At 48.0% G+C, this 23143-nt stretch overlaps 1 protein-coding gene across 8 annotated transcripts in view; it reads left to right on the top strand.

Moving 5' to 3' along the window:
* The window catches only part of LOC128094831 (MAPK-interacting and spindle-stabilizing protein-like), a 49336-nt gene that overhangs the window by 9133 nt on the left and 17060 nt on the right, over window positions 1-23143 (top strand). For 3 of the 8 annotated variants that reach the window (XM_052713415.1, XM_052713409.1, XM_052713416.1), the window contains exons 2-4: window positions 2305-11818; window positions 20064-21682; window positions 22207-22901. In XM_052713415.1, coding sequence (XP_052569375.1) covers window positions 2393-3454 — 1062 coding nt within the window. In that variant the 5' untranslated portion in view covers window positions 2305-2392 and the 3' untranslated portion in view covers window positions 3455-11818; window positions 20064-21682; window positions 22207-22901. Of the gene's footprint in view, window positions 1-2304; window positions 11819-20063; window positions 21683-22206; window positions 22902-23143 lie in introns of those variants that run through there. The other 5 variants (XM_052713412.1, XM_052713410.1, XM_052713411.1 and 2 more) reach the window with 5 other exon arrangements.

Genomic DNA, 23143 nt, shown 5'->3' on the forward strand with positions numbered 1-23143 from the left:
AGACAGCCTCTCCCATTCCCAGCTTTCCTTAGTTGCCTATAGTTCCTTGTGTAGGGTTGAGGCCTTGTGGGCTTTTCTCTGTCCACTACGGCTGTCCATTGGTTCTGTCCTTGTTTAGCTCGTGTTTGGGAAGTCATGTTGGTGAGACTTTATGGATGTAGCTTCTGATATTACCAGGAGACACACTCTTACAGCCAACTAAGTTCCTAGTCATCTGGCTCTTACAGTCTTTCTGCCTCCTCTTCCACAATGTTCTCTGTGCCTTGGGTGCAGAAATGTTTTGTACATGTATCCACTGGCGGGGGGCTCTACAACTGCATTTTGATTGGTTGTGGTTTTCTGTCTGTTGCAAAGAGAAGTTTCTTGATGATGGATATAAGGACAGACAAATGTTTAAATTGTTGTTAGGGATTATGATAGTTTAGTAAATATGTGATTATAGATTTTCCTCCAGTATCTATAACTTCACTAGCGCTTGAGTAGTTAGCTAGGCTTCCAGTACCAGGCATCATTTCCTTGTTTTTGAATGGGTCTCAAGTCCAGTTAGAGACCTGTTGGTTACTGTCAAGGTATGTGTGCCACTGCTGCACCTTTAGGGTTATTGTGACATGCTGGGTCGGATTGTTGGTTAACTTCCCTTCTTTGGAAGTTTGCATGGTGTCTTCTTGTACCATGAGAGCTAGCCCTCAAGGAGGGGGCATTTAGGTCAATTCTAGCTCAGGGGTCTCTGGGCCTAGTTTCTGAACAGGTATCTTCAGTTCATGGTATCTTTAGCAGTAGGGACTTAAGTTCCACTTCTGGGGAGTGGTGATAACCAAGGACAACAGCAATACACTGTGTATTTGGGGAGTCTCTTGGACGGCCCTACCAGGGATATTTTGAGACCATTTCTTTCAATCTGACAGATTTTCCACGTAGTAGAAGCTTTACATTTTAGAGAAACCCAGCTCAGTTTTTCTTCCACAATTTTGGTTTTGGTATTGTGTCTAAAAACTCATTGCCAAACCTGAGGTCACAAAGGTCTTGCCTATTTTTTTTTTTTTTTTTTTTTTTTTTTTGTAATATGTGTTTTATTATGCCTTGCCTTTAGGTCTGTAATCCATTTGAGCTACTTTTTTTAGAAGAGTCCTCTTTGTCTGAGTTACTTGTTTTGGCTTGTGGACATCTGGGTATTTCAGCACCTTTTGTGGAATAGACTTTCTTTGTACCATTGTCATGTCAAAGATCTGTTGAAACTTGTGTGGGCCTGTTTTTAGACTAGCTATTCCATCCCTTTGTTTTTATTTATTTACTTATTCCAGGTATAATACTGTCTTGTTTTTTTTGTCACTCTGAGAACTTATTTGAAGTTAGGTAGTGTCGATCCTTTGACTTTGCTCTATTTTGATGATTCTGGAATTCTGATATTAATTCTTTTGGTGCTTATGTACTCTTTTTTTTTTTTTTTCAGACTTACTTATTTATTATGTATACAGTGTTCTGCCTGCATGTGTGCCTACAGGCCAGAAGAGGGCACCAGATCTCATTACGGATGGTTGTGAGCCACCATGTGGTTGCTGGGAATTGAACTCAGGACCTCTGGAAGAGCAGCCAGTGCCCTTAACCGCTAAGCCATCTCTCCAGCCCGCTTATGCACTCTTGTGGGGTTGGTACACAGGAAAGAAATGGGCTTTTGTGTGGTGACTCTGTCCTGCAGCCTGGCTGTGATCACTTATATCTTCCAGGAGGTATTTTTGTTGTGGTCCATTCATTGGAATTTTCCACGTAGACAGTCGAATAATTGGAACAGAGACTTGTTGCCTTTGTTCATCTACCTCCATGGTCTTTCCCTTTCTGTAGTCTTTGTCTCCCATTAACTGGGACTTCTCTCTGATGCTGGCCGAGTGGTGAAATGGGCACCCCAGCCTTGTACTGCCTGATTGCAAGTAGAAACAATCTATTTTCTCACCATTAAAGACGAAGTCAACTTTAGTTTTTTGTAAATGTTCTTTCTCAATTTGGGTATTTTCAGTCTACTAGAATTTTTCTAATATACAACTATCCCTTTTAAAATTAGTTTACAAGACTGTTTTCCAAAAACAACAGTGGAAACATTTCTAGAACCATCTCTTTTCACACTGCTGCTCTTTACATGCTCTCCTTACCCCCATTCCCTGCATGCTGGCCCCTCTTTTCTCTGTCCCCAACCACCCAGTCTCTACTACTTGAGTCTTCCCAGGCCTTTTTTTTTCATTTTGCAAAAGTGGCCAGACCACTAAAGGTTCAAAATTGGATCTAATCAACCAGTTGTTTTGTTTTGTTTAGGGCACGATTTCCTTTATGAAGCAGACTTAAGCAGTCAGCTTGCTCAGGCTGGTTCTCCATTGCCTGTCTCTTTGGATTCATCACCACTATGCGTCATGCCACAGGTTCAGATCTTGCCGGGAAAATGTCAGATGAGTTTTTGTTGGCGTATGTGCTACCTGAACAGTCCGCTGCCAGAACCTCTGCTGTGAGCAATGCAAAAGCTGGCCAAGCTCCTCAAGGCTGGCCGGGCTCCGGCCCTCGGAGTATCCTAAGTGCTCCACCTGCTGTGCTGTCTGGACTCCCACCAAGTATAGCACCCTCCGCTGTATCTTTTGGACCAGCACCAACAGGAATGTATCCGTCCATCCCTCCAACTGGACCACCACCAGAATCTCCAGCATCCCTTCTTCTTTCTGGACCTTCATGTCTCCAACCTAGTGGCCCTTATTCAGCCCCTGCTGTACGAGGCCCTGGTCCCACAGGGCCTTATGCTACACCAAATATACCCTTTCCAGAGCTACCGAAACCGTATGGTGCACCCGCAGATCCAGCTGCAGCTGGTACTTTAGGTACACGGGGATCCATGTCTTCTGGACTTTGGGCACCAGGAATAGGAGGACAGCATCCTAATATGCCATATTCATCTCCAGGACCACATCCCACTGCTCTTCCTCCAGTGTCAGGAGCACCGCCTGTTCCATGGGGCACTGTGCCACCGGGAGCCTGGGGACCACCAGCATCATATCCTGCCCCTGCAGGATCATATCCTGTGCCAGGACCCCATTCTGCTCCGAATAATCCTTACCAAGTGATGGAGCCTTCAGGACCTTCTGGTGCTCCATCAGTGCCTGGTGGCCCACAGAAAACGAACGAAGTCCCAGGTGGCTCCCGTCCTGATGCATCCAACCAGGAGAGCACCCCGGAGAGCACCCCGGAGACCACCGGACAAATGAAGCAGCTGAAGGTAGATGACAAACCCATCAAGAGGAGACGTTCTAAGAGGAAGAGGAAGCCAGTAACTTGGGGAGACATCAAGACTTTAACTCATGAAGCTGAGACCTTGGGGAAACAACAAGGACACAATACTACTGACCCCAAAATGATGCTATTATGTTTAATGACTATATTACATGTTAATTCTCAGCGTGTCAGTTCAGAATCTGAATGACTTTTGTCAGTGGGGATAAAAGGCACACTTGTAATAAACAGTATGATGTTGTTTTGACAAAAACAAAAAACAAAAACACACCACTACTTTTTTGTTCTGGGCCTTGTCCAACTTTGCAGGCTTGGTTGTTTTTAGTGGGGTCCCTTCGAGGGCCAGCTAGGTCCTCAGGTCTCACCAGTATACCAATCAGCATCAAGTTCTGGCCTCTCTAGTGCAGAAGTCACAGAAGCAGTGGGAGCTAAAGGCTTCCCAGGAGCCCTAGCTCTCCTTTAGGATCTGCCCACATCCTTCTAGATCAGTGGTCAGGGCCGCAACACTGCAGGGTTGGTGGTGAAGACCAGGCCTACACCACTGAGGACTGTGGCGTACCAGGAATGAAGCTTGCCCTGAAGCTTGGCACCTGCCTCTTGTGGGGTGCGTGGGGGAGTCAGCCCCTCTGAGACCCCTCACCCTAGTCTACCTTCACCAAGTTTCCTTGGTTGGGGTGGCAGGGTTACCTCAGTGAGGCTCCCCTTTTCAGATGCCACATGCACCTTCTGGGTTACAGGTGCTACTGCAGGTGTTCATACACATGACCTTGTTAGAAGGAAAGTACAGAACATGGTAGGAAACATCTAGACAGACAGTGAAAGAGGCTTACCACAGGGTGGTGCTCTTGTATCTCATTTTAAGGGGATTTTTTTTTCCCCAAGGTAACAATTTTTTTTTTTTTTTGTTAACTAATTTGTTTGTAAAATGAACAAGAAGAGGCCTGAAGTGAGATAAGCACTGTTGGGATTCCTTGAGACTTTTGGGCTTGTCTTCCTCTTCCTCTTCACCAGCGCCATCTTCTCTCTTTAACATCCGTTGTTTCAGGTGTAAGTCACTGGGCTGTCCCCTGTAAGAAAGAAGGAAGCAAGATGCTCACTGCTCATTGGATTGGTTGGGTGCTGAGATTTTCTGCTCAGCTGCAGAAAGGGCACATAGTTCTGCACTGGGAATTGAACTGGGAACCCCTGAACAGTGAACTACGTTGCCAGTCCCCACTGCTGTGACCTCTAAGGAAACGCTAAACTATTCTGTCTGGGTTCCATTTCTTAACAGGAATCAGGTTTCCTCTAGAGTTCCTAGATAGATAGAAATGTGCCACTAGTGAGTTTTCTAAAAGGCTTTGTAACAGAAGGCTTAGAAGTTTTCTTTCACCTTGGCGCTAGAGAACCTGTTGGTTAAGAGGAAAGAAGCTATGGGAAGAGGGGGCCTTGGCAGCTCACAAGGCCCTGTAACTCCAGCTCCAGAAGATCCAATGCATCTGGCTTCCATGGACATCTGGACTCAGGTACATATTCACATGCAGAGACTTGCACTTATACACATGAGTATAAATAATAGACATGTAAAAAGAAGCTATTGGCAATGCTGTAGCTCAGTTACTAGAGTGCTTGCTTAGTATAATCATATCACATAAACCGGGCATGATGTTGCACATCTGTTATCCCAGCACTCAGAGGTAGAAACAGGAGGATCAGGAGTTCAAAGCTATCCTCGATGCATAGTGAGTTTGAGGCCCTTGAGTTACACCAGACTCTGTCAAACAAAGCAGATTTACCACATTGCAGGTGTAATTGATAGAATTATAGGTGTAACCATAGTTCTCAGGGCCTTCCATGGTGCAAAGTTGCAGGTGCAGGACTGGATCCTTCATTAGGACCAAAAGTGGGCTTGAAGAGTCCTGAGGGCTTGGGACATCTTACAGCCTGAGGTAGCACCAGATGACCAATTCCAGGGTGAGGCCACAGTGGGTAAGTACTATCTAGACTGTAGCACCTAAGAGACACAGAAGGAAAAAGAAGGAAGATCCAGAGCAAGGGACAGCTTCCTTTTGGGCGGAGTGGTGGGGACCCCCTGCTCTCATCTGCAGGATTGGATTGTGCACTGGGTCTCCCTCCCCTAGCACTGAGCCTAGCCCAGGCACCTGGTCCTTAGCCCATGCTCCTGGCCTCTAGGAAGCTCTGCTCCTGAAAACAGGCTTCTTGCCTCTGTGGCCTCGGGCTGAATGTTTCCAAACCTGGAACAACCTCCTATTTCAAAGGGGGCATTAGGGGAGTGCCTGCAGGAGATGACCTGGCTGCAGCAGAATATGTTGGCTGTTGGTTCAGAATGGGTCCCAGTCCTTTAGATCTCTGCTCAGTGCTGCTAGGGACCTGGGCTGGATGGTACTTATATCAGCTAGGAGCAAAGTGATTGCTCAGTCCTACACTTGTCTGATACAGCCTGCCTGCCATGTGTGGCACCATCATTTGCTCAGGAAATTATTTTGAGACAGCCTTGTATGTGGGAACTTTGGGGGACTTGAACACATCAGGGACCATGGAGACCCTAGCCTCCCCATGACTGGCCAGTGGTCCTGGCTGCTTTGAAAAGCCACAGATATTTTGTCCCTCAGGGCAGCAAGGCCAACTTGGGTGAGTTTCACACATTCTTGAGTAAGAATGAATGTCCTCTTAAGGCCAGAACTGAAAAGCTCCAGGCCACCTTTTTTTTTTATGGCCCTTTAGCACCTGGTCATTGAGTCCTAACCCATATGGATTTCCTACTCTTGGTTGTGGACTGATTGATTTGTTTAAATTTCTTTCCAGCATGCTTCTGGGGACCCTCAATAACCGCAGGCAGGCCAACTGTTGCGTAGTGTGCCATCAATCAGTGAATCTAAAGTTCCCATGTCTCTCCAGGGCTACAAATGTCTCAGAACATAGGAGCAGACCCTTTGGGATTCCTGGGTCAGAGGCTGTCCTGGGAACTGAGCAAGACCTTTTTGAGTGACTGGCCAGGTCACCTGAATTATCCTTGGTTAAATGTGGCCAGTGAACAGTTGAAAAGCCTGTAGCTAGAAATAGGCAGTGTTCATGGTGTGGGCACACAAGGCCCTCTCCTCCCTGGGTACTTTACAGTCTGAGCAGCCTTCCTGTGACAGAAACTATTTTAAGAAACATGAGGCTATAACTCATTAAATTCCACTAACCTTCTCCATTATTTGACGTTTTAAATACGCATACTTCAAATGGCTTTCTGGACATTTCTATCCCCACATCTGAAGATTCACATCTCTTTAATTCAGAGCTCATTTTGTGTTGAATGTTGCAACACTTGTCATTTCAAACTAATATATTAGAGTCAGGGGAGAATAATTTACTTGGAAAATCGAGACTCCATAAATAAAATAAATAACAATACATAAGCAATTTGAATACATTTACAGAATACTGAAGTGGAATGTCAGCCTAGAGTTTTGCATACTCTCATTAACTGACAACACCGGACTCAGGCCGACCTGTGCCGGAGGTAGAGGATTTCTAGAGGCCCCACCTCTCCCACTCCCTCCCTTATAGCTCTTGGGCCATGTAGTTGATGGCAGAGGTGTTTGTCTCTCACTTTAGGGAGGGATGAGAGATCCAGTACAGGTGTGGAAGCTTCCTGGGCCTTCTTAATGGCACCTCTAGGACTGTTGTGAAATGAAATTTGTGCGTTAACTCCCCCTGCTGGGCAGAGCTTAGTCACACCTCTCAGAGTGGATGCTCTGTGTTCTATTGTCTCAGAAATATAGAATGTCCTGGAGAAAAATGATGAGCTTCTCAGAACACTGATTTTACTCCACAAGAACTTGTTCACATATTTTTAGCATGGTGGCTCATACTGTTCCTTATCTCAACACTTGGGAGGCTGAGGCAGGAGGATGGTGAGTTCCGGGCCAGCCTGGGCTACATATTGAAACTGTTTCAAAATAAACAAAACTAAACAGAGACCCCATCAACCAGTGACAGAATTAAGGACTTTGTTATGTATCACAAAATATTGACATTTACAAAGAAAACAACTAAGCTGTATTTTTCTGTATGAGTGTCAACTTCAGGCCACACCCCCGATGCCTGTTAAAGTGTATCCAGTTGTTCCTCTGTCCAGAAGCTCCACAGCCCTGGCCTCTTATTGGGCATGTGGTGTCATCGTCTGTGTTCCCCCCTCCCCCCAACACCTTCCCATTCTCTTAAGGCAAGTTGCTCAGGGTTAGAAAGCCTTACCAGTTGGGTGTGGCACCCACCCCTGGGCAGGCCTGTGCCTGGTATTCCTTATCCCCCAGCCTGGAGCCAGCCACTCTGATTTATTTAGTTTTTCCTTGGTGTTGGAGATGGAACCTAGGGCCAGCTTTTGTAGTGAAGGGGAATCTTCCAGGGTTTTCAAGTATAAACGGAGGCAGAGTTTTCTGTCCCGACCTTTTGGTCCCAAATAAACACAAAAGCTTATATTAATTACAAAATGTTCCGCCATAGTTCATTACTAACTAGCTCTTACATTTAAATTAACCCATTTGTATTCATCTATGTATTGTCATGTGGCTCGTGGCCTTACCTGTCCTCTAGCATCTTGCTTCTTGGGTAGCTCACTGGTGTCTCCCGTGACTCTGCCCCTCTTCGTCTGAGTCCCCAGTGTGATTGTTCCACTTAACCTTCTCCTGCCTTGCCATAGGTCAAACAGCTTTGTTACTAACCAATGAGTCATACATATTCACAGCATACAGAAGGATCATCCCACAGCACTCAGGGGCTAGGTTAGCACTCTTCCACTGAGCTACTACACCCTGGACTGACCTTTTGTGCTGTGTTGGGGCTGAAACCCAGGGTCTTGTATATGCTAGTTGCTTTTGGTTACTTTTCTTATAGCTATGATAAAATGCCCGAACAAAGCAACCTAAGGAAGGCAGGCTTTATTTTTACTCAGTTTGGGTGTGTAGTTCACCATGACAGATAAGGCATGGCAGCAGGAATGAGGAAGCTGGCCACACTACACTTACTGTCAAGGAGAGGAGAGACAAGTGCTCCTGCTCAGATTCCTTTCTCCCTCTCCTCCTGCTCCTCCTCCTGGTCCTCCTCCTCCTCCTCCTGGCCTTCCTCCTCTTCCTCCTCCTGGTCCTCCTCCTCCTCCTGCTCCTCCTCCTTCTGCCCCTCCTCCTCCTCCTGCTCTTGCTCCTCTTCCTCCTTCTTCTCCTCTTGCTGCTCCTCCTGCTCCTCCTCCTCCTGCTCCTCTTGAGACAAGGTCTCACTCTGGAGCCCTGGCTGGCCTGGAGCTTGCTCTGTAGACCAGGCTGGTTTCAAATTCACAGAGGTCCTCTTGCCTCTGCCTCCCAAGTGTGAAGATTTAAGGTATATGCCACCATGCCTAGACTAGCTTTCTTTTTATTCAGCCTGGGACCCCAGCCAATGTCATATGATGGTACAACCCACATTTAGGGTGGGTTTTGCCATTCAGTCAGACCTCTCTGGAAACACCCTTACATACACAGCGTGGGCTGTGTTCCCTGTGTAAGTAATTCTAATCCAGTCAACTTGACAGTGAAGATTAACCATCACACTAGGCAAGCTCTCTGCTGCTGGGCTACTTACCCAGTCTCCAACCATGGTCTCTCTCTCTCTCTCTCTCTCTCTCTCTCTCTCTCTCTCTCTCTCTCTCTCTCTCTCTTTCCCCGTATGTGTGTGTGAGCTCGATGTATGCCTATGTGTACACCTGTGCATAAGTACCTGCCCATTTGTGTGTGCACATACAGAAGCCAGAGGTTCATGTTGAGTGTCTTCATCTATTACTCTCTGCCTTATTTTTTCAGACAATGTTGCTCACTAAACCCAGAGCTCGCCATTTTAGCTGCATTAGAGAGCAAGCTCCGGGGTCCTCCTATCTCTGTCTGCCCTGCATTGGGATTATGGATGTACATCACCATACCCAGCTTTGACATGGGTGCTGGGGATCTGAACTCAGTGCACAGCTAGCGCTTTACCCCTTAAGTCTCCCCCGTTCTTCAACTTCGGCCCTTGGATCTCTTCATTAAAGATGTGGCAGGCCAAGTATGTTAGCCCTTTGGTCTGGGAGTCCATTTGGATGTTACTCTCAAGGCACATCTCTACCATATTAGGGGGAAGACAGGGGTAGAATGGTTGAGAATGAGATGAGCTGTGCAGAATGCTGGCAGGAAGTGTGCAGAGCTGCATGACTTCCATGGAGCTTACCCACACAAGCATCTGCCAGGGGCTTTTATTTATTATTATTATTATTATTATTGTTGTTGTTGTTGTTGTTGTGTGTACCTGTGGTATTTGTATGTGTGGTATATGTGCACATGTATGTGTGTGCATGGGTGTGCCCTGCAGCTGTGTGCCTACTCCTGCAGAGGCCAGAGAAGGATGTCAGCTGTCCTGCTTTATCATTCTCTGTGTTAATCCTTTGACTGACTCTTAGGCTGACTGTCAGTAAGCCCCAGCTGTCTTCCTACTTCTGCCACCCTCCTCCCCCAAACTGCTGGGGTTACAGGCTGCACACCTGGCCATGCTCGACCTTTTGCATGGTCACTGGGATCCAAACTCATGTCTTCCTGTTGTGAAGCTTTCTTACCTGCTGGGCCATCTCACCAGCTCTCGCCAGGCCGTGGTGGCACACGCCTTTAATCCCAGCGCTTGGGAGGCAGAGGCAGGCGGATCTCTGTGAGTTCGAGGCCAGCCTGGTCTACAGAGTGAGTTCCAGGACAGGCTCCAAAGCTACAGAGAGAAACCCTGTCTCGAAACAACAACAACAAAATGCTGCTTCTCAGGTTAGTGTGGTGGTCCGTGACTATCATTCCAGCACTCTGGAAGCAGGCATAGGAGGAGCAGACATTCAAGGTCATCTTTGACTACAGAGCAAACTCAAGACTAGCCTGGGCTACATGAGGCACCCCCTTCCCACCTTACACACATACACACAAAGGGGGTTTCTCGTCTGAATTTGGAGTGGAAATAAGGAGACACCATGGACCAGGGAACCAGGAAGCTCCTAGAAGCCTTCTGCCAAATGCATTTTGCTGGCTGCTCCTGCCTTCTTGTGGTCCTTCCTCCCAGGGCTCTTCAGGGAACGGCCTCCTGTTTGTCACCATAAATTAAGCATGCTAATTTTGGACAGCATTAACATGTTCATCAGCTCTGACTTTTAAAATATTTAAGTTCACAGCAGTTCAATTTTCCCCCTTAAATGGACTAAGAACCAGTGTTGATTTATTCAGCCTATTCAACATAATTGTGAGGTAAGGTCTTAACTGCAGCTTATTAACACTTTTAATAGGGTGCAAAAAAAGAGAAACTTTCAACTGAGATAAAATTCTGGCATAATAATAAAAGCAATTATGAAGGCTTTAGGAGGAGAAAGGTCAATGGTAGGCCTTATGTGGGTGAGACTGGTGGTTTAATCACTAAACATGGATTTATGTCACCTGAGATTCCTCACCAGTGCTGTTCTCTCTAGCCAGCCTTATGAACTTGCCTTTCTTTCACTTTTCCAGGAGACCAACATGGTAGAGACCCAGTTTGCTGCTTCCAAGTGGGTACATTCCAGGAGCCTGCCTCTGAGCAGGAGGGTGACCCTCCTGTGTTGCTTCCTGCCTTTGGGACTCCTCAGTGCCCTAGAACTGCTGAGGAGACCTGAACCCACCTCTTCTCCAGATGCCTTGAAACACAGGCTGGGAGCATATGATCCCAGGGAGCTGGAAGGTCCCATGAAGGAACTGCATGCTGGGAGAGTTCTGTGTGCAGCTCAGTATGTGCTGTTAGCCCTACACAGCTGTTGAGGACTTGAAACAAGACTCTTGAGACCGGGTTAAAGACTAGTTTATTTATCTGTAATTTGTTTGAATCAAAATGAAGTGGCCATATGTATGCAGGGGTACTATTGGAATGTGCAATTTTTAGCGAGAGGCTTGGAGTGGATCTCTCTTTATATCTGGTCTGGTTTCTCCTAAGGAAGACCCAGACTGCCACTGTGCATGCTGGGAAAATCCGCTGCCCTAAAGGACCACAGAGAGGCTAGTATTTGAATGACAACCGTCTCTGTCATGGCAAGTCCACCCTTTGGCCATCCCTCTGATTCTTCTGATGAGCCAACTTTCTGTTATCTCCACTGATGTATATTTAATATCACATTTGTTTGATTTTTATGTCCAATTGTTAGGGTTTGAGGATAGTGTTCCTAACAGGTACATTTGCCAAGACTCGGTGACCAGCAGGTGGCGCTGTTGAAAGGCGATTGCCTCAGGAGGGTGTAGATTTTATCCGGGATGAACACACTGAGTTGAACACACTGAGTTCAGAGCTGGATACATTAGGAAGTCGGGCCTGCTGGAGGAAGAGGTTTGCTGGGGCTTGCCTTTGAAGGGTGTACCTTGCTTGCCCTTGGTCTCTTTGGTTCTCTGATTTCTCTTTCCTGGCCACCATGAGGTGAGCTGCTCTGCTTCACCCCATGCAGACCACCGTGAGGCTCTGTCTGACCACAGCCCAGAAACAATGGATCCGAGTGACTGTGGATTGACCCTCTGAAGCTGTGAGTACAAACAATCTTTTCTCTCAAGCTGTTTACTTAAGGTTCTTTGTCACAGCAGGAAAAGCCCGACTAACACCCCAGTCTCTGGTGACTCGTGACCGCCTTTGTTCTTAGCTTTTTGAGAAGTCTGGAGCCATCTCTTCCCAGGCCCTTGCAGCAACAGGGCATGTATCGGTGAGGGCAGGACTTGAACGCCATCATGTGTGGTCCTAGGACTCCTGGAACTTAAGTGGCATCGGGTGGTTTTTAATAACAATGGTCGTAGTTGAGGAGACTACCTTTCTTTGGTGTACGTCACTCAGCATTGTATCTTCCAGGTTCCTCTTTAAGGCCTCCTGATGCTACATTGCGTGGGTAGGGCAGGGTATATACAGTTATATATAGGCCTGAGTGTTGGTGTCACCCTGAGACCTGATCCCCAGTGCACTAGTATTCAGAGATTGAGCCTTCAGGAGGCAGCTAGGCCACAAGGACCAAGGCCTCGTGAATGTGGTTTGTGCCCTTGTAAAAGAGGTCTCTCCCATCATTTAAAACTCATTTGTGTCTTCCACCATGGGACGACAGAGTGAGAAAGTGCCACCCGTGAGGCAGACAGCAGGCCCACCAGATGTTGAATGTGTTGGTGGCGTGACCTTGGACATTTTAGCCTCCAGAGCTGCTGTTTATAAGCTACTGAATTTGTGGCATTTTGTTATGGCAATCTGAACAGATCAAATCATCATATTCCTTATCTATTTGCCTGTTACTTACCTACTGATGGATACTTGGGCTGTGAATGACAGTGCTGTTAACAAGGTTTACAGAAAGTGGTTCAATCTGTTTTCAATTCTTTTTTTTCCTTCAGAACTGGGGATTTGAGTCAAGGGCCTCATCTAAGTCAAGCAAGTGCTCTAACAATTGTGCAACACCCCTAGTCCTACTTTCAATTTTTTTGGTGTCTAACCAGAAGTAGACTTTCTGGAACATAAAGTAGTTGTGTTTTCAATGTGTGTGTGCTGGGGGTGGGTGTGCATATGTACATGTGCACGTGCTCACATGTGCACGTGTAGAGGCCAGGGGCTGACATCGTGTTGTCCTCCATTGCACCCCACCTTAGTTTTTGAGGCAAGGTCTCTCACTGATTGGCTAGACTGGCTGGCCCTCAATCCTCAGGGATCCTTCTGTCTCCAATTCCTCACCTGGGATCACAGATATGTACCGTGACTGACTTTTTTTATGTGGGCACTGGGGATCTGAACTCAGGTTCTTAGGTTTGCACAGCAAACACTTTACCCACTGAGCCACCTCCCAAGCCCTGTTTGTAATTTTCTGAAGGGTTGTGTTGTTTTCCACACTGGCCATACCATATACTTTCCCAGCAGTACACAGGTTTCACTTTCTCTTCATCTGCATTCATACTTGCTGTGTCCGACCTTTTGACTGTGACCATCTACAGTGGGAGGCGGTACTTCCCTGTAGTTTTGATGGGCGTTTCTCTGGAGGTTGGTGGTCTGGGATGTCTCTCATGTACTCATTCACCATTTGTGCAACCTTCTTTGCCAAATGAGATGCTCAGGTCCTTTGCCCATATTTGAATTGGGTTGTTGATTATTTACAAATACTGCATTTGTAAATTATTCGTATTTGTACCTGTAAGAAATTAGGGCTGGCTTTTCTAATCCAGGTCAGGAAATACTCAGAAGCCAGGCCAGGGACTGTGAAAGGTGACTTGTTAAACACTAGTTGGATGACCAGCTGGGGCTAATGCAGAGGCAGGGTTATAGGCAGACCCCAGAACAGGGCTCCATGGCTATCGGTGGGGGCATCTCAAACCACCCCAAACTTCAAGATGAGAACTCTGCTGACAGAATGGGTTCATTAGTGTCCTTTAACTGCAGGGAAGATCAAATCCCAACCTAATTATTTATAGAAGTGCAGTTTCCTCCTCCGTGAAAGCTGCAAGCTTAAAAAAAAAAAAAATGGCATGAGAGGCATCTGCCTGGAGTGAGACCAAAGGTGATTTGGTGACATCTGCCAGGTCAGTCAGCACCCACAGCAACAGACACATCCAAAGATGGGATGCCTCAGGTTGGTGGTGTCATGAAGGTGGGGAACACCTAAAATGAGTGATCCCTGGTCATTATTTAATCAAGGGAGAGACTAGGGAGCTAATATCAGCTCCCAGGAATAGGATTTAATGAGGGAAGAACAGGGCAAGAATTAATGCAGAGGTCAGCAAAAGACATGGAATCGCCCGGAATTCCTAATGAGCCCCGGTGTCCAGATCTGTTCTGCTCAGGAGTACTTGGCAATTAGAGAACACAGGTGGGTAACTTGGCAAGAAAAACAACCCCAGCATTTATTTAGTTCTTGACAATTGACAAAGCCTTTGCACACTCTGGCTTGCTTCCTTGCCAAACCTTTACATGGGGATCCTTGGCCTGGAGCCCAGGGCCCGAGTGGTCAGACCTTGGTGACTTCTCAGCATATCATCTCCAGCTCCCGTGTCCTTGCTGAGCCTCACTGTCGCAAACAAGATGAGTTGAGCTTGCTCTAGACCACCTGCAGAGTGAGAGGCAGACCCATGGCCTCCTACCAGGTCATTCCCATTCTCCTGACCCCTGAGCTCACTGAGGGTAATTGGTTAGACTTCACTGGCAGTGTCTGGTTGTCTCTTTCAGATATCACCAGGATCTGGCAGTTGGAAAGGGCTCAGCTGGCCACAGAGCTTCTGGCAGGTTGGGGTGGGACAGCAGTACCTTGTGTGAGCGTCAAAGCTGACTTGCAGTCAGGGGCTGCAGTCTGCCCTGAGTACCATCCCGGTAGAGCTCAGTGTTTGTGTCATTCCAGCTGGAGCGTGCCTATCGACAGGAACCTAGGAAGGCCCACACTCATGGCTTCCCAGAAGGCCCCAGCCCCAGAAGGCCCTGGAATGGCAGGCAGGGCCCCCAGAAACCCAGGCAGGTACAGGCAAGCCCTCTGATATGAGCCTTTCCCCAGCATGGGTTAAGACATCTGCCACTGTAGGGCTGTGTACCTCCAGCTTGGACAGTGGCTCTTCATTTTGCTTGGCTTCAGATGACTGTCCAGCATTTAGTGGGTACTGGCCTAGGATGCAGAGTGACCTGTGTGGCATTTGATGTTTTAAAGTGGCAAACAAGCGAGGGTGGCTTTTTGCTAACCCTGGAGCACAGGTCTACAGTCACAGAAAAAGTGACTAAGCCCTCCTTTTTACATTTCAGGGCACCAGCTCCTGACTCTCCTACCACACCTCTTCACCAGCTTCACCTTGACCTCTAACCTGCGGTCACTTTGTTGTTGTGTAGCTACTTCATTCCCAGAAGTGTAGGGCAGGAACTGTGTCCATGGATGCTGTTGCCAGTTTCTTAAATCTCTTTTGAATTTAAAACTTGCTTGCACTTTACTGTCAGGTGACAGGGGAGGTAGGATCATTCAGAGACCTGGGAAAATAGGAGAGGAAGGGGGTTCTCAGGTTGGCCAGCGGGGAAACTTTCTTCCCTGACTATGGTGGCTATTCCCGTGGGTGGGGTGTGGGTAGGAATTCACTAACTAGTCAATTGACAAAGTCACTCTGTACTCCACTTCCATTCATGGACTGCTTATGGGGAGGCAAGGTGAGGGTGGTGTGTGTGTGTGTGTGTGTGTGTGTGTGTGTTTGGGTGGGGTGCTGGGTGAGGCTGCACCACCCCAGCATCTCCCTTCCACATCTGCCTCAGCCCTGCAGGTCCTGGGGGAAGGCACGGTGCATGGTGCTTGGTGTTCAAGCTCCTGGGGCTTTGCAAGTGTCCTGCATGGACAAAGTGGCTGGCCTGTCCTGGCCCCTGTGGGACACAGGAAGCTCTGCCCTTGGGGATTTCTGGGAGGAAGGGTTCCCCAGAGGCTGGCCAGCTCCACTGAGGGAGGCAGGAGGAGCAGTACTGTTTGCTCTAATGGCCACAGGGGGCAGTGTCCTAATGCAGATCACAGGCTGCTCTGAGACTCTCCAGAGTAGCTACTGGAAGATACATGCACTTTCAATTTGTTATCTGTTGGAGATCAAAGACACTTGTCCCTGTGGGCCCTGTGTCTATCCTAGGCTCTGTGAAAGTCTGAGCTGGGGACAGGGTCCCATGGGGTCCTGGAGTGTCAGGGACAGTGAACTTCATGTCTGTTTCAGGACACCCTCGATGCTGGTAAAGCCCAGTGCTTTCTACTCTCAGTGGGGAGGGACAGTGGTGGGTGTTCTTTGTAAATTTTAAGTTTTTGAGACAGGTCTTTTGTAGCCCAGGATGACCTTGAATTTCTGATCTTCCTGCCTACTCCTGAGTGCCATGCTTACAGGCATGCATTACTACACCTGGTTTAAGTGATGCGGAGGGTGCAGTACAGGTCTTCGTACATGCTAGGCAAGCACTCTACCAACTGAGCTTCATCCTCGATCCGAGGTGGTGGTTTCTGATCCTTTCTCCATTTGCCCAAGACTAGACCCAGTTCTCCAACACCTCACAAACCCCAGAATTTCCCTGAAGGAGACTGGACTCTCTCTCAGGGTCCCCTAGGGGTGGTGGTTCCTACTGTGGGACAGTTTCTCAGGGATGTAAATTGAACATATCCTTAGAAATAGCTTTCAGTTTCAGAAGTCATGTATCGTATTATAAAAAATGGAGACCAGGAAAATACCAAGAGACTGGTGAAATTTGCCTCTAGCTCCCCAGAGACAGCTGCTGCTGTGGTGTGTCAAGTGGAGGTTTAAGTCATCCATAGCACTCAGTAGGAAGACTGTGGTTGTCTCATTGCACATGTGGCCTTCCATCTAAGGATCAGTTTCCAGAGTGGGGCTGTGGGCCAAGGGCAGATTCTGTGTAAGGACATCAGCATTTGGGGGAATCTCACCAGCTGAGTGTAAAGCAAGATTTGGTGACCAGCTGTGAGACTCTGACCTCCAGGTGCTCAGTGGGGATGGACATTCCTGATCTGTGAGTTATAAGTTGGATCCTGACCCACATGATGTTCAAAGACCCACAATCAACCTATCCTTAAGGATGCAATGTTTGGGACTGGGCGGAATGATCAGTAAGTATCTCAGGTCTAAGAATTGTCCCTGGGAAGATGACAAGTGCCATGAAGCAGGGGACAGGGAGAGGGAAGCCCTACCCAGAGGATTTCCATGGATTCTGTTTAAGGGATTCCAAAATCCTAACAATAACAAGCATATTTAAGTTACAATGGCTCCTGGGACAGACCCCTTCCCTGCCCCAGGATATTGTGAAATGCACATGGTTATGCCTGTGATTGGGTATTTAGGCTACCTTTTACAAACTGCTAACCCTATAGTGACCGTCTTTATAGATGTCCTTGTGAATGTCCATCTTACTTTAAAAATGATTTCAACAGATATATATATATATATATATATATATATATATATATTACTTTATAGATATATAAACAATACTTCTGCAGAGCAAACTGGGATTCAGGTTGAACCAAGTTCCTAAGAATAACCTGAGACCAGTCACACCCGTAGATCTCAACTACGAGATTCCTTTGCCCATTCTTACCTTTTCTTTCCTGAATAATGTCTTTCAGATATGGCTCAAGGTAGAATTCATCCTCCTTGTATTTTGTCCCCTGTTCCTTAGACAAGAGCGGATGCCTTGTAGTCGGGTCCAGGGCTCTCTTGATGCAGAACATTCTGTCATTATAAAGCTCTCAGAAAGATTCTTATGGCCTCTTTCCCGTCTTTATCCTCATATGTTGTATTGCTTTGCACGAAGCCCCGTTTGTTGAGTCCTGCAGCACAGTAAAAGCATTTTCAAATTCCATCCAGCCACTGGCTTGAGGCCACAACAGCAAGCCTGCCTGCCGTTTTGACTCAAGTCCATTCTACTTAAATTTATCCTTAATTTTTAAACCAAAGCATATTTAGAAAAGCTGCACCACATTCTAAGGCAACAGACAATGTCTCAGATCCTTACCCAGCCAGTGGCCTCCCAGGGAAACCAAGCTCTTTGGAGCCTCCCTCTAAGTGTTTGTGAGGCCTATGTGTGTTTTATTTAGTTGAGGCTTCTTCTTTGAGTTCTTCAGCTCCTGCTCCAACCTGGCTCTTGGCTGAGGATGTTCCCCACCCCCACCTTTCTGGAATTTTTTTTCTTCTCTCCCGTGTCTGACACTTCACTGACCGCCCCCCCAACCCCCCGACTTCATTCCTCATTTTGATGGACCATGTCTTCCAGAACTTTCTGAGTAAATATGTACATCAGTTAAGCCAGTGGGTCCTTCTGTGTGCAGCTTCTTCATTCTTCAGCTGCCACAGCTGGAGTTTGTCCAGATGTGGAATGCTTAATAGAATCACCCATTGGCAAGGGAAGGGCTGTGAGGATGGGTATCTGCAGAGGACAGCCACTCCTGAGCTTTGCTCTGTGCTGCTTGCTGGCTCTGGCACTGCAGCTTTAAAGGGAGGCAGATGCTCTACTGTGGCATGAATGAGCACATGGTGCCTGGGCTTATTTTCACTTTCTGTTGCCTGGCTTTTGGGGGTTCACCAGTGGGCAGTCCTTCAGACAAGGGCTCGTGAGGAGCAGTGGATGAGTGGTAGGTAATTCCAGCGTGTCTTGACCCTTGCTGCTTCTCAAGAGCACCTGTTTTAGGGAGGCACATGTCATCAGGTTAGACCAAACACCCCAGGTGGGCAGTAATCTGAGGTTGGGAAGTAGAACTGTTTCCTCTTGTTTCCATTGGCTGACTTATATGTAGCTTGAGTGCTCAATGTGTGGAGGTGTCAAGCCCCACTTCTTCCCAGGAAAACTCATTTCATACTTCTTCTGCTGAGGGCAGCAGCCATGCCAGGGGCCTTAGGTCACAGACACAGTGGGGGTGTATGGTAGAAGGTAGCTAGTCCCAGGCTGGCCAGTTATCTGTGGTTTCCACTCTGGTCAGGTGTCTTATATAGTAGGGATGGAAAGCTGTGTTGGTTAGGTTTTTGTCAGCTTGATACAAGCTAGAGTCATCTGGGAAGGGGGAACCTTAAGTGAGGGCATATCTCCATCAGACTGGCCGTTAGGCAAATCTATGGGCCATTTTCTTGATTGATGTTTGATGTGAGATGGCCAATCCCACTGTGGGAAGTGATATCCCTTGGAAGGTGATCCTGAGTTGTAGTAAAAACCAACTCAAGAAAACCATGGAGAGCAAGTCAGTGAGGAGCATTCCTCTAGGGCCTCTGCTTCAGTTCTGGCCTTCAGATTCCTGCTTTGAGTTTCTGCCCTGACTTCCCTTCATGATGAACTGTAAGCTATAATGAAATAAACCCCTTCCTCCTCATGTTACTTTGGGTCACACAATAGAAAAAATAATTAAAACAAAAGCCCTGTGAGAAGCCATTGCCAGAACCAGGGCAATGTTTACAGGGAAAGCCCTAGAACTGGAGCCCAAGTAGGAGAAAGGGTAACTTGGGAAGAGGGAGACTGGGGTGGCCTGGTCCTGAAATAACAGTGCTGAAGCTATCCATGGCCAAAGCTGCCCAGCCCAGAACCTGGACATTCTCTGCAGCAAGGTGTGCGCTTGGTTCTCCACTGGAGCTGGCTAAGGTGGCTGTTTCCCTGGTGGCTCACCAAGATGGGCAGAGCAGGGACAGGAGGAGCTGCTTCTCTAGGCACCCTTGCAAAGCACAGTCCAAATCCTCGGGCCATCTTGGAATGTCTAGAGCTAGTGTGTTTGTGTGCATGTGCGTGTGTGGTATGTGGGGTGTGTGTGTATGTGCATGCACACATGCGTGTGAGTGTGTGTGCATGCATGCAGGCATGTGGAGGCCAGAGGTTAACATTAGATATCTTCTTTAATTGTTCTCTTCTTTGTTATATGAGACAGTGTCTCTCCTGGGACCTGCAGCTCACCAAATTGGCTAAATAGGCTGGCCAGAAGGCCCCGGGGCTCCTCCTGCCTCTGCCTCTCTAGTGCTAGAAATACAGGTATGCAAGAGCACGTGTTTTTTTTTTATGTGGGTTCCGGGTATTGAACTCAGGTCTCACACTTGTGTGGTAAGCACTTTACCGACTGAGCGATCTCTCCAGACCAAGTGAGTGTGTTTTGAGACCCCTGCATCTACATGAGCAATCTGTGCAGACACTGGGGTCCCGAGAGTGGCCAGAATATCCCTGTATTTGCTATAGTGTAATTCTTGGGGTGTACTTAGAACAACCTGACCTCACAATATAGAGGAAGGTGACCACTAAGCTTTGCCCTCTCCCCTTCCTGTCCTACACAGGGGTGGCATTTCCCATGATTCTGCTCTAGGAATCCTTCGTTCTAAAACAAGAGTGACAGCTACCTCCACCCCCTCATTTTCTCAGGTACAAGACACATTCCTAATTGATCCTCCCCTGTGGTTTGAGCATTTGTGTGCAGCGTGAATGTCTGAAAGCCCGGCTGTGCTTTCTGTGGTAAATAGGCCTGTCTTCCAAAACATCCCCTGAGCCTGCCACACCTCCAGGTGCCAGATGGGGAAGGAAGGCGAGGGCGGCCTGAGGCACCCAGATGTGTAGAAAAATGTAGCATCTAGCTTTAAGAGGTATTATTGCTCCTGCTCAGGACAGGTCCTGCTGGAAGCAGCTGGCTGAGACATCCCCTGGTGTCCTTAGAGCCTGAGGAGAAGTAGCTCAGTTACTTCAGTTCATCCTGTCTCTGGGCCCAACAAGACACTCTCCCTCTGTCTATGATTTTTCACTTGGCTGTCTCATGCTGGAAGTCAGCGTGGCATCCAGGTTTCCGGAGTGTGCCCAACTTCCGAAGAAAGGTGAAAAAGCAACGGATCTGCCCAAACCCCTGTATTGTTTATATTTTGCTTTATTTATTACTATTTTTAAAATGTGTTTTAGACATGGTTTTGGTATGTAGCTCAGGCTGACCACAAACTGAAGATATTACTGCCCCCACCTCCCTAGTGCTGGGATTACAGGCCTGTACCTCCATGCCTGCCCCTTGACCCCTTTAGTATATACATCTCGAAAGTACTTGACTCACATCCCTGCTTCCCAAGAGAGGCGTTGGCCTCTTGAGGCTGTGTCTCCAGCACTGGTTCCTGGGAAGCTTCAAGGAACGCTTGACGTCTCTGGCCAGCACAGGACTGGCCAGAGCAGGCTTGGAAGGAGAGAGGGGCTGATGCAGTCAGCTTTGCTCAGGGTCACTTTCTGTCCTGAGTATTGACTCTATACAAGTTTTATGTGTTTGTCCTTTGGTCTTTCTCTCTGACCAGGGAGGCAGGGGTGGGGTGGGGGGCTCTTCTCTTGTCTCTGCTGGTTGTGAGCTGCCGTGTGGGTGCTGGAAACTGAGTCTGGATCCTCTACCAGAGGAACATGTGTTCTTAACTGCCAAGCCATCTCTCAAGTCCCTCATCCTATTTTCTGGAGGTATACAGGGGCCCAAGCAGAACATGGTTTCTGATGGGGTTGGTGCCAGTTTACACCTTCCAATGCCAAATATTTTAACACCAGACAGCATTGTTTTTAACCCAAGAGAAGACATCACCATGGCTCACTTTGGTAACAAGGTGACCATGGAGTTGTCCCGAGAGCCCTATGGGGCTGGACAGTGGCAGGAGGCCCTGCAGGTGTGAAGCCCTTCCAAACCCTACTGGGAGTGGGATGAATTACCTCACCTGTCATAAAATCCAGAGGTTTTGGTGACATATGCCTTCTCTTCCTGCCTGTGCTAGGCTGTGTATTTAGGATACACAAGAAGAAGCCTCAGGGCCTCTTGTTATACTGGGGTACAGGCTAGCCACTTCATCTGGCTTGTTTGTGGCTTGGATGCATCCACATGCATCAAAAGCTGACTGGGTGACATCTCCACTGCAGCTTCTCCACCTATGCTCTGAGCTGATGTCGAGTGAGTATCCAGTGCCAGGCACCTAGGGTCCACCGAGACCAGGCTCTCCTCTGGTGGCCTGAATCATGAGCTCTGGTGACCCCATGTTGTTGAGTGTCTTCCCAAGGTTTTTGTCTGTGAGATTCAGTGTTGCTGTGAGTCATCAGAAGCCACACTAATGTCTGGAGAAGGGTGTTACCTGCTCCCCATATTGGACTCTGTAGCGATTTCCCCAGCAGCCCATGCTTGCTCCTGTTGACTTCACTGGGGTGGGGGGGGGAATAACACATTTAGATATAAGTGCAGGGTTCAGGGTCATGCATGTAAAACCTCCCTGGAATGGGTCAGGGTGATGGGGTGGTGTTGGGGTCATAGGTCCAAACTCCTGGTTGTGTCAGGAGGACTCATGGCTGCCTTACCTGCTGTTCAGGGGTGGGCAGTGGCAGAGCAGCCATTCTGTGATATCCCTTTGTGCCAGGGCAGGTATGCCTGGAGGTCAGAATGTCACTGCTGGGCCACACCCCTTCTTTCTTCTCTCCTTTCAGCCTGCTCTGACTGACAACCATAGCCCTCCTCCATGGGCCATCACAGTTCCCAAGTCTTCACCTTCCTGGTTCCCAACACCCGGCAAGCCTCTCTGTGCCTGGATTGCTCTCTCAGTGGCCCTCACTGCCCAGTGTTGGTCCAGAGTGTCACCTGACAAGCAGGTAGTGGAGTGGGTGTCTCTGTGACTGGCAGCTAGTGAGGTTCTGGAACCACCCTTTTCCTTCCACCTGGGAAAGCATCAGGTAGCAAATGTCATGAGTGCAAGTGCCAGAAGAGGCTTTCCTGGGAGGGAGGCCCAGAGTGGAGGCCACAGGCAACACCCAAAGTCACCAGCTCGAAGTGGACAGTCAAGATCGATTGAACTACAGTGGTCAGAGTTGGAAGCTTCCTGGAGGTTTGGTGAGGCTCACAAGTCTCAGACTCTGGGATAAAGGAAGAGTGTGCCACTTGGACATTTGGGCCAGAGTTCATCCCAGCCCTGCCGAGAGCCGAGGATGGTGCTGGAGGTGGCTGGGGTGGCTGTTACCATCTCTGACACACTCTGATGTGGGTAACTCTGCTGGCAATCTGCATGAATGAATGAAAACCTGTGCCCGCAGCAGGTGTCTGTCCCAGGATCCTGGGCAGAGACTGGCACAGAGAGATCCCCTAACGCCAAGAATGGAATGCCACACAGGCTGTTAGAAGAGAAAAGTAAGTCTCAGAAAAATGTACTGGCCTGGTTCTTATTTCCTAGAATCAACAGGGAAGAAGCCCCTCTAAATGTGCTTCTGCCCGAATAGTCACACACTCATGGTGGAAGGACTGTGACAGTTTATATGCCACTTCTACCAAGGGCTCCCTGGGGGAGGTGAGAGGCCAGCGAGGGATGCAGGGAGAAGCGACAGGAAGGAAAAGTGGGTGTGTAAGACAGTAGGGAAAAGAAAGGCAGACTTG

This window comes from Peromyscus californicus, unplaced genomic scaffold (genome assembly GCF_007827085.1).
Source record: "Peromyscus californicus insignis strain IS unplaced genomic scaffold, ASM782708v3 Scaffold_4__1_contigs__length_199733344, whole genome shotgun sequence".
In the NCBI taxonomy this organism is placed as follows: Eukaryota; Metazoa; Chordata; class Mammalia; order Rodentia; family Cricetidae; genus Peromyscus; species Peromyscus californicus.